The 11,611-nt window shown below is 34.5% G+C and overlaps 2 protein-coding genes across 3 annotated transcripts; both read left to right on the plus strand.

Annotated features, from left to right (window-relative positions):
- The first annotated feature begins 344 nt into the window (after positions 1-344).
- Positions 345-2,371, plus strand: LOC116302184 (actin maturation protease). The gene is made up of 3 exons (XM_031711412.2): positions 345-910; positions 1,087-1,475; positions 1,996-2,371. The coding sequence occupies exons 1-3, from the start codon at positions 672-674 to the stop codon at positions 2,340-2,342; spliced, it is 975 nt and encodes a 324-aa protein (XP_031567272.1). The 5' UTR covers positions 345-671; the 3' UTR covers positions 2,343-2,371.
- A 365-nt stretch (positions 2,372-2,736) lies between these two features.
- LOC116302183 (neuronal-specific septin-3) lies at positions 2,737-10,680 on the plus strand. 2 transcript variants are annotated; one of them, XM_031711407.2, is made up of 11 exons: positions 2,737-2,789; positions 2,896-2,926; positions 4,983-5,138; positions 5,312-5,485; positions 5,976-6,101; positions 6,182-6,263; positions 6,995-7,250; positions 7,831-7,929; positions 8,510-8,606; positions 9,259-9,310; positions 9,556-10,680. In XM_031711407.2, exons 1-11 carry the CDS (start codon positions 2,778-2,780, stop codon positions 9,689-9,691), a joined length of 1,221 nt encoding a protein of 406 aa, XP_031567267.1. In that variant the 5' UTR covers positions 2,737-2,777; the 3' UTR covers positions 9,692-10,680. The 2 variants fall into 2 exon arrangements, with proteins under 2 accessions (XP_031567267.1, XP_031567268.1); XM_031711408.2 differs by lacking the exons at positions 2,737-2,789; positions 2,896-2,926 and adding an exon at positions 3,782-3,935.
- Positions 10,681-11,611: the final 931 nt, after the last annotated feature.

Raw genomic sequence — 11,611 nt, forward strand, 5'->3', positions numbered from 1 at the left:
GTGACCTTGATTACTTAACGATGTAATTCTTAGCTGTCAAATGACAAGATGATGCATGATAATCATAGTACGACTGAAAAGAACCTCTAGAATCTATTAAAAAAATATTTAGAACCTATTTTCCAGGTTCGTAGTTGTAAAATCACTGGCACCAATACTTCGACTCTACAGCAGGGAGTAGTTCCCAAGTGTTATGATGATGATGATGATTGTTGGGTGAGATTGGGTGGGAGAGGGGAACAAAGCCGGGAATGTGTGTATCCTTAATTTCTCTTAGTGCGGTGATAAAAAATAAAATATACACGTCGTAAACCGCAATGACTAAGTTGAAAACTGAGATTAAATATTAATCATTTTCAATTGATTTTTAACTCTTTTAATAGTATACTGAGTCAGTTATGGCAATGTCATTTGAGAAGTGTGAACACAACTTGGATCTAGTCAGGCCACTGATCTTGGTTAAATTACACCGTTTAGAAAACAAAATTCTTTAGATTTATCTGGGATTAGCCATGACCTGATTTGAATTAGACGGTCCATAGACTTAACTTCCCTACCCTACCCTTCCACAAATTAGCAAACTGGCTCCTTGAGTGTTGGGATTGCTGTGTCATTGTCAATTTTCAATATGGCCGACCACGATGGACTGATGTGTGAATGAATGAATAAAAATGTCAGCAATTCCCGAACCTGCAGTGCCTCCACCTCCAACAAAACAAGACATTAAAACAAAAAGAGAATTGATGATTGCAGAAAACGAAGAAAGCTCGCGGATTAAAGGAATCGAAGAACAATGTAAAAAAATTGTAGTCCAGTCTCTCGAGTCTACAAAACATGAAGGCATCGCCCACGATCACTGGGTCTTGTTCAACGTTGATGTTAGACCAAAACTACAAGGAAGCGCTCCTAGGTAAGGAAATAAACTGCTTATTCTAGCTGAATCGTTTCTTGTCGAAAAGACAGCGAGACGTTTCTCTATGAAAACCTTTTTTTTTTTGTTTACTCCTTTTATTTAGAGTGGGTTGCCTGTGGTTTTTGTCGTTACCTATGATGATGATGACACTATTAATTTTCTTTATTCTTCAGATGTGGACTTGTAGCACTAAGTATGGCTGCAGAAATGGCCAGAATTTCAAGGGAAGGTGACAAAAGGAGTCATCTTGATTACTCAAAAAACACACTCCGTTATGATGATGATGATAATGATGAATCTGAACTAACAGCAATTGTCAACCTTGCTAAAAGTCTTTCCTTTACGAGTGAAGGAGAGATGTTTTCAGCAAGAAATTTAGCTACACTGGCACACAAGTTTTATGATCTCAAAACTTTAGTGACAGAGAATAGTTTTGATGATATTCAAAGAATAATAGACCATTTGCTTCGTGGTAATCCTCTGTTGGTTCCTTATGATGCTGCTCCCAATCATGAACCTTGCTTATTGAAAGGACGCAAATCTCATTGGGCATTACTGACAGGTAATATATCAACTTTATGACTCAATTTTAAGAAAAGGTTCATCATTTGAATGAGTCCATTGAATTTTGGAAACATATGATTCACATGCAGCAAAACACATAGAAAAGTATTGACCATTTCTCTTATAAGATAATTTGAAAAGGATTGGTGGAGTGCATGTGATACTTGTGTGCTATCATTGATGGGTTGCAAGCATTCCCAAGAGAGTTAATTAAAGACAAAAACATGGCGGCCATTGTGGTATCGTTAACAATGGATGCTAATGAGAAATCTTTTGTTAAATGGTACCAACATGGCCATGATGATGTAACATGCAAATGAAGAATTGGTTATTTAAGGGGTTTCTCTGTAATTTCCAGTTCTTCTCTCTGTAAAAATCAACACTTCAAAATTGGGCCAACCAGCTAGAACTCATATTATACTGTGGCTATATCATGAAATATTATAACAAGCCAATGATTATTTAATTATTCTCTTTTGTTATATATTTTGATTCAGTTTAATATTTTTTCTATACAGGATTTCTATGTGCAGTTGATGGAAGCGCTGTTAACTGCTTGGAGCTTAAGGGATCAAACATCAATGTTGATTTTGATCAAAATGTATCAACAATACATGTTATTGAGAAACCAGGAGCTGAGATACAAAGATTTTTGTTAAACAATATGATACATTCTACTATATATTTACTAGCGAGGCAACCCAAATCTCGACATGTTGCAATCTGGTCTTTAAATTCACTTCAAGAAAGTAATTCTAATTTATTTGAATTGAACGATAATAAAGAAAATGCACAAAGCTTTGTTATTCCAGATGGAGGAGTGTATGAAGGCCTTTGTAAAAAGCTCATATATTTGAATTATTAAGGCAATAAAGTTCTAAACATTCTTTAAAATGGTGTATTTTATGTTACCTATATATTCATGAACTCAGCTTTTTAGGGAAGGGAGGTTTAATGATCTATCCTCCTCTTAAACCAAGAAGTTGCTCAAAATAAACAACAAAAATGAAAAGAGCGCCTCAATACTAGTAAGAAGTTTCAGCTCATAATGACATGAATCGATTATAAGTTTATTTGATTTGTATGGGGCCAAATGTGTTGGATGGCAAGGGCTTGAAATCCAACAGATTAAGTATCTTTTAAAACGCATTACTCAATTTTTTAAATCAAATACCCTGAAACAACCTCTGGGCTGATCATTGAATAATGAAATACTAGAAAATTGAAATTTGGGAAAAATTCATAGGATGACCACTGACCTACTTCCCGAAGACCACGGGCTCATAGGAGGACAGTCAAGATGGCTGACAAGGTGAGGAGAGTGTGACTCAAACTCCGATCTCTTCCGCTTCCATTTGATTACATTTATATTCCTAATTTAACATATATAACAATTTATATTTGTACTTTTATTTTAGCGCTTCATGCTGACCGGAGCTCAACGAGACGGTAAGATATTTGGCCTCGTATTTTGGTGTTAACTCACTTGACAGCTACGGGCTTATTCGTTGGGTGTTTTGAAATTTTTAAACGTACAGAAATATAAAATTAAATCCTTTGGCGTTTATCTACTCGGCTTAAATGAAGGCTGAACTGCATGTTCGTTTAGCCTCGTTGACTTTTTGTTACTACTTTTTTATTTGATTTTAATGCTTCGCCTCATGGTTGATGGCCGATACCAGCTTTCAAAACTCGTCTGTGTTTTTTACGGTCCTTTTGTAACTCTCTCTACGATAGCTTTTCTTTCTGATTTAATTACCCCAATTAATTACCCCGTTCCTTGTTGTTCAAAATCACTGCAATATTCGTACAATATTCTATAGGTTTTCTTAAATAGTACATATTTAGGTTTTCAAATAAAGGAATTTTCCGAAACTTGATCACAAACCAAAACTTTGCTTCCTCTGACAACATTTTAAGGCATTTCCGGTAAAACCCATCCGTCAAGTTAAAAGGAAATATCTTCAATGTTGTCTTGTTAATCATAAATAAGCTAAAGATTGATAAGATTTTACGCTTTTAAATATATAATACATGGGTCATATATTGTATGCTTTTAAGATGAAAATGTTATAGTACGGTTGTGGAAAATCAAAAAAAAAAAAAAAAAAAAAAAATCATGATGAACCAGACAGTTTCCATTATCTAATTGTCTGATAAAGCTTTAGGGGTTCTCCTATAAATAAGCCTACTAATATGGATTAAGATTTGAATGATAGTTGTCATTCAAGTTTAATGTAATGATTAGCATAAAGAGTCTGGGTGTGGCCAGAAACACACAGCTGTTGCCTTTGAATTGATTATGGTTGAAGAGTGAATAGCACAAGCATTCACATTCTTTGTTTGTGGGCATTTCCTTTGCTTCTGTCAGTGAGTAGAGTAAACCATCATTCTCTTCAACCTTTCTCTGAAGATTCAAACCAAATTGATATAAAAATCATGGACATTAATGAAGAAGGTATAAAAAAGCAAATCGGTTATGATATATTTTATTCTTATTCTGTTTTAGAGTTAGAATTCTAGATTTGAAATTGTAGTCCTTTGTCAGATTCTTGAGGTTGCTCTTAAACATATTTGTAGAGCCAAGTACTTCTAGAGTAGCACATGCTTTCAGTTCTAAAAGGTTTTTTACTGTATCTTTTCTGTATTTTTATGTTTCAAGGAAATCTAGCTAGATTGGAATAAATGGAAATATATAAGAGAAATTCAGCATTGACTAGATTTTCTTTGTAGTAGTAAATTAGGCGTGTTCGGTGTAGTAGGATTCATTCATTCATTCTACTTCACCATTCATTGTTCAATAATTATTATTATTAGTTTTCATCCTGGTATTTTTCTGAATAAGATGTGGAAAAATCATATTGTACCCTTAATCTTAATTGATTTTTCTGAGTTTTTCCTGTATTCATCATTATTCCAGTATATAATGTATTGTACTATAATTTATACCAAAGTATACCATGAATGGGAATTATAGGTAATAAACTGGTGGGTTGTACAAGTACATTCTTACCCTTTTTTCATGCAGGGTATGGATTACTTCCTTGAACTAGCCTTTTTGAAAAAGATTTGTTTCTAAATACATTTTATAAGATGTTTTGCAATCAAACAGAAGGAAGGATTCTCCAGTTTCAAATTTAAATTCTATAGATGAATGTTCTGAATAGACTGAGTTTGGAATAACTTAGGGACCCTTCTACTTCATTGCAAGAAGCTTTAGTGTGCTCCTGTGCTATTCCTTATATTACAATTTACTGGACAATAAAACAATGTTTACGTTCTTACCACTATTTTCATTGCTATGTGGTGATTGAGACAACAGTTGCAACAGGGAAATCAGGCAATTCAGTGATGTCAAACATAGTATGTAAAGGTACCGAACACTTTGATTGACAGTTAAGTCTATTGCTCAATTTTGTCTCAACTGTTGTCTCACTTATCGATTAGCAATGAAAACAGTAGCAAAATACACTAGAGTATACTCACCTAATTCCTTTTTTTTTAGCCCTGTCCAAGGTTTTCAAGTTTGCAGATGTAGAAGAAACAGGATTTGTAGATGTTGCAACTATTTCTACCTTGGCTGTACAGCTACTTGGCGCTCAGTTGAGTGACAATGAAAAAGATACTATCACTAGCAAAGCTGAAAGCAAAGCGGAAAAAGGTATGGTGATTAGAATGAAATGAAGAAATTGTATGAAATATCACAAACTTTGGTACAAACATGTTGCATCCGTTCTTATTATCATTTAATTCATTCGCAAAGCTGGAAAACCATAATTTGTCATCATTAACATCGGCCATCATTCTAAGCCCTGCTGTCATATGTGCTTTTAGGGTTGTTGTCATACCAGAATTTTATAGATATCATGATGGAAACCATGCAGGCAATGACACACTGGGGGAAACTCAAAACACCCCTGGATGGGTATGTGGGTTTTGATACAGTACAAGAACAAATTAGGAAGAAGTCACTCAAACGAGGATTTGAATTTAACTTGATGGTTGTTGGTAAGTACTGATGATTTTGAGTTTTGATACCACACTTAAATTCTTCAACATACCAGTAAATTTGAAATACTAAGTCCTGGTCCACACGAACAAATGCAAGCGCAAGTAAAATTACTATGATGAATTACGGCAACCCAATCACAAATACAAAGGCAAGGAATGGAAACTTTTTCTTGTTGCTGCAATATGCATTTACATTAAAATTTACACTTGTTTTTGAATTTTTAATGCATGATTATTTCAGACGAGTATTACTTTTAAGGCTTTCACCTGTGTCAGTTATGAGAATGAGTCTTTTTTAATGGTTTTTTTATGCATATATAAATTATTATTATCATACCATTATCATATGAGTGTGATGCAATATTTCAATGACTGTTGATCAAAAGACTGAAATAAAAAATATTTTGAAAGATTTTGGACTGAATAAGAAATTATTTGGTAACTTAATTCTAATCAACAATGTTTCAATATTTTCATCAATGATCAGGTGCCTCAGGGTTAGGAAAGTCTACCATGGTAAACACACTGTTCAAGAGCAAGCTCAGCCGTCCATCCGCAACAGGGATACCAACTACCATCCCTAAGACAGTTGATGTCAAGTCTGTCAGTCATGGTAAGGTTTCGGTGAAGATACTTGTCAATTCCCTGGTGGTGAACGGTGTCTAACGTACAAGTGTTATATATTTTTTACAGTTATTGAAGAGAAAGGTGTTAGGCTGAAGTTGACCTTGACTGATACGCCTGGGTTTGGAGATCAAATCAATAATGACAAATGGTTAGTCAATAATATTAATTTTATAATATTGTTCCTCTACAAAATTTAAATTCCAATTCAATCTGGCATCTAGTGCTTAAGTCATGAGCATCTTGCTTGGGAGACTGAGTACAGGTTATCACTCTCTGCATGCTCAACATAAAATAAATTTGGGTTTATGTTAAGCTAAGTGATTTTTATAATTAAGTAGAGAAGGGAAGAAATATGTATGAAAATGTTGGATAGAAGGAATAATAATATGGTATTTTATATAGCATCAATATCCAGACGTTCAACAACGCTTTACATTTTCTATAACATTCTCAATAATAGAATTAAAAATTATAATTTAGAAAATTACTATTTTATTGATCAATACATTTTTTTGACATACATATTTATACATAACATGACATTACTCATGAAATTGGTTTAAATATTCCAGTTAATTTAATAAAAGTTTAAAATCATAACAACTAAGAGTTATTAAAATTCTAAAATACATTAGAATAACATGGATAGTCAGGGGAAAAAATGGATCAACTGAATGAATGAATGAATGAATGAATAATGAATGAAGAGGGAGGAAGGGGAGGAAGGGGAGGAAGGGGAGGAAGGATTAGATGAGAGGAAGAATAGATTAAAAACAAAAATAAATCTAAAGAACATCAAGATAATTTTTTGAAAAATAAATTAATGCTTGAATAAAACTTCTGGAGTACAACGATATATATTTTCTTCTTCATGATTAGCTGGGACCCCATATTAGAATACATAAATGACCAATACGACAAATACTTAGAAGAAGAAACAAGCATCAGCCGCAAGTCCCGCATACCTGACACAAGAGTCCACTGCTGCCTGTACTTCATTGCACCAACTGGACACAGGTTACGACCAATAGATGTGGAATTCATGAAGAGATTAGACAAGTGTGTCAACATTGTACCAGTAATAGCTAAGGCAGATAACTTAACTCTAGAAGAAAGAGAGGCATTCAGAAGAAGAGTAGGTTGAATTTGATATTATTTTCTTTTAATTCATGATTTCATCCAATAAGGGCTTAAAATTTATTTGACCCTGTGGGGAAAAGAGTATTGTCTAACCCAATAACTAAATCAATAAATAATAATTAAATAAATTTATTTTTTGTGTTAGACAGACACTTGACAGTAATTCAAAAGATAATCTTGGGGTCCTCTATTAATTCCTCTAGTTGATTAGGGACGGGACCACCATTAACATGGTCATCCAAGCCATGTGAAGGGCTAACCATTTGCAGATATAATTACAAAGGCAGCACCCTTCTCCTCAGTTATTTTAAGACCCTGAGTGTTGGTCTGGCCAAGGTTTGAACCATGTTCTCCCGCACAACAAACTGATCCTCTTTCCAACTGAGCTAAATGGGTGGCGCTTAATAATAAGAAAAGGGTACTCTTACAGCCAATTAGAAAATAGCATTGTTCTATCCAATGGCAAAGGAGCATTGTGTTGTTGATCCAATAATTAAGGAGTAGGGTTTTTTTTTATCCATTTGCATGTCTTACCTATATGTTGTTTTATTTAATCATAATTTGTTCCATTTTAGATACGTGATGATATTGAAGCCAACAAGATAAACATCTACCCCATGGTGAAACGAGATGACTTGGATGAAGAAGAACTTAGAGTTAACTCTAGGATAAGGGTAGGGATATTGATTCAATCATCATCCATCATTCTCATCATCATCACCCTCATCATCACCTGTCATCATCATTACCTTCATTACCTTCAAACCTTAAAAAGACCATCAAATTTTATTGGATCCTGAAAAGAATGCTGTGCTGATCAAAGTCAGGGCATGGCTTAGCTCTAACTTTGAATGGGATTTAGCTTATTGTGTTTTGTGGAGGGAGGAAAACCAGAGAACCCGGTGAAAAACGCTTGAATTAAGGGAGAGACCTAACGTCATGATCATCTTCATTACTCAGTGCAGTTACTGCATTTTGAACTGGTTTAAAGTAATTAATAAAAGCAAGTTGTTATCATGGCTTCAACTTCAGCTTTGATTTTAATCACACATGATATCATATTAATAAATTATAAAAATGTTAAATACACCTGTATGTTTTTACAAAATGAAAAGAAAAGATGGACAAAATAACATAGTTTGTAGATTTGTAGGGTGGCTAAAGTAGCTAATAATAATTATGTTTGAAGTAGCCACCCTCTAGCTTAAACATTGCTCAGGTTTTTGATACCCATTACTATTGCTACTTGTTTAGGATCAGTTACCATTTGCTGTGGTTGGAAGTGATCGTTTTGTAACTGTATCTGGCAAATCAGTGCTTGGAAGGAAGACTAAATGGGGTCTCATAGAGGGTAAGGAATAATGCTAATGTAAATGTTAATGCTTTGATTAGTTAAACTGGTATTTGTGAAATTGTTTAATAAAAAGATATAGACCAGGGTGGCGAATCATTGCAAGGTACTGTACATGTATGGTATAATATTTTTATAAAGACAGTGATGGCATAAATGGACGTGTAATTGGAGTATATTTTATCTTGTGGCCGCCTCAGTCCTGCCTGCACTTTTGAATGATGGTCACCAAATCCATGGTGATTTGAAGGTCTATCTTAGATTATATAAAGGTTATTTACCCCTCAGGAGGTCCGGATAAGAAAAACTTAATGCCAGTGCAGAGGTCTTGATTATACTAACAGCTATGGTACATTTTCAAGGGGGCACAGTTCTTCCCTATCTGGATCAACTTTAGGATAAATAACTTTTTTTCACTTTTACTTTTTATCTTGTTTTGCATTTTTTTCATTGCTTAGCAATCTGCTATCCCAAGATGCTGGTCCACAGCCAGAGATAGAATATGCTGCCCATTTGCACAGCAAATCAAAATGCATAATTTTTAGGATTAACTGTACTGGAAGAAAATATAAACAATGTAAATATTTTAGAGCAATTGCAAGAAATGCAGCTCTCTCTTTAAAATATAACATACACATCTTCTTATTTACAGTTGAAAACAAAAATCATTGTGAGTTCTCACAGCTGAGGGATATGCTTATTAGGTAAGAGAATGTATCCTAATTAACTCATCTTTTATTTCACAGAATATTTACAAGGAAGCCAGAGAATGCTCTTCTTTTAGATGATTCATTTTGTTTTATTAAATATAAACAAAACATTGTCAGCAACTGTGTTTAATTCACTAATAAAGCACAGTTCTCGACCAATCAGAGCATGCATACTGCATGCATGTATTGAGCTATATTATTATTAATGAACTATGATATCATTTATTTTTACTTGTTAGGACACATATGCAAGACTTGAAAGAAGTCACCAATTCTATCCACTATGAAAGTTTCCGAAAAATCCAACTGACTGAGCAGCAGAAGAACAGAATTGACATCAGTAATATTGACGACACACAAGAGAGCAAGATCTGAAGATATGAATATTAATTATGAGGGGAAAAAATACCCAACCGTTAAAGCTAATCAAGAGTAGATCTTAAGGTGCCACTGCAGAAAGGCAGTACAAGGTCAATACATCTGTTCACACTCTTTGAAATTTGGTACACATCTTATACACCTAATCGAAATATTGTGACCAATTTGAATAACTATAGAGGTTTTGCGCATAATACAGCTTGGACTGCTTGTGGTTAGATGGCAGAACAATAAAATCCCTTTGCTCTCGGGAATTGAGTTCTTTCTTATGTAAAACGATTGTATTTTTCCTGTCATCTAACATGGCTGCCGTCACGTGGTTGTGCAAAACCTCTATTGTTCTCCACTGATTAGCAACTGACTAGCCTCTCATACACGTGGAAACGCTTTTATGTTTCCACGTAAACACGAGGCTTGTCAGTCGCTAGTCAGTCCAGAACAATAATTATTCAAATTGGTCTCCGTAGTTTGTTCAGTGTATTCTTGCCTTCAAACTTCTGTACAGCAGGACATCGTTTTCCTGTGGAATATTTAAAAAGAGGGGCCGGTACCAAGTCTAATACCATGATAGTGAGACGAGTACCTTGGATCTAATGCTTTTTCACAGACCATGTGTATTTCTCTTGAGTATGATTTCTTTGTTTCTTATATTTAACATTTATACATGGACACATCATCTAAAAAAATCAGTTTTCAAAAGATTCCAAGAAGAAAAGCATTGCATCCAAAATCAGACAAATAAATTTTAAGATAATAGATATTTCCTCCAAACTACGGATTAGTTTTAGTTTTAAGTTGGATTATGAATGTTAGGATTGAAGATTAACAATCAATAATTTGAAGTTTCGTTTTGGCATTATATTCAGAAATGCGTACCAACATTCAGTTTCTTTCAAGATAAATTTGATAGCAGGCAGAATTATTTGCTATTTACTGTAAAATTTGGATAGAGTTATGATAATAAAGTATTGAAATCTATTGAAAAATGGAGTCATTCAAAAGTGACCGGAAGTCAAGCTTCTTGAAAAGCACCGGAACTGAAATGTTCTCAGCGCTCTTCCGCTCTAGGCCCAAATTCTGAGGAAATTAAGTACGGTATTCTTGGTTTGCAATCAATCCCAAGAGAGCACAATAACAAAAGGGATGTCTGCCATGTTGGAAGATATAACAAAAGAATTCATTGAAAAATCTTTTGTCAAATTCTTCCAACATGGCGGCTATGACGTCTATTGCAAACGAAGAATACACTGATTTCGTCTACACACGGAAATTCATTCTCTTGGGTTACAATGTCTTTAAAGTTCAAAGTGGCTACTTTTCGTTGCTCTCTCATTTAGCTTTCTCTCCAGAACTTTTTCGATTATGATTATGCGCAATCAATGTTTTTAAAAAGCACCGTATCCCCGCAACCAAAGCTATAACAATAACTCATTTCTACGCTTCGCGCATCCACGAGCTAAAAAATGAAAAGAGCGTCGCTGCGCTTATTAAACATGCGACATACGGGCAACAAAATCGCGATCGCACTTGTAACTTGACGCGTTTCATTGCGTTGGAAATCGCAGAGCGCAAAAATATAGTTGCTCGTATTTACCACTCCGTGCAGACAGTGGATAGAGTTTCTACTTTGTGCAACGACAAAATTTTTTTGCGCTCGAAGTGGTTATACGACCAACATTTGCTCTTCAGTTTAACGAGGATTCTTTGCAAAAAAAGTTTCAAAAATGTATATCTTCGTCAGTATAAAAGGCAATCTTTACAAAACTTTGCAATTTTACTATTATCAATGTGACAAATGCGACAATAAACTCCTTTTCCCAATAAATAATTCGTAATATATGTCACTCTAGCGTGATATAGGCCTGTTACCGTGCGATGGGTTCAGCTAAACACTGCATGGTCCTGATGCACAACCGT

This window comes from Actinia tenebrosa, unplaced genomic scaffold (genome assembly GCF_029948245.1).
Source record: "Actinia tenebrosa isolate PJP-AT-01 unplaced genomic scaffold, QUT_ActTen_1.0 PGA_scaffold17__23_contigs__length_9995812, whole genome shotgun sequence".
In the NCBI taxonomy this organism is placed as follows: Eukaryota; Metazoa; Cnidaria; class Anthozoa; order Actiniaria; family Actiniidae; genus Actinia; species Actinia tenebrosa.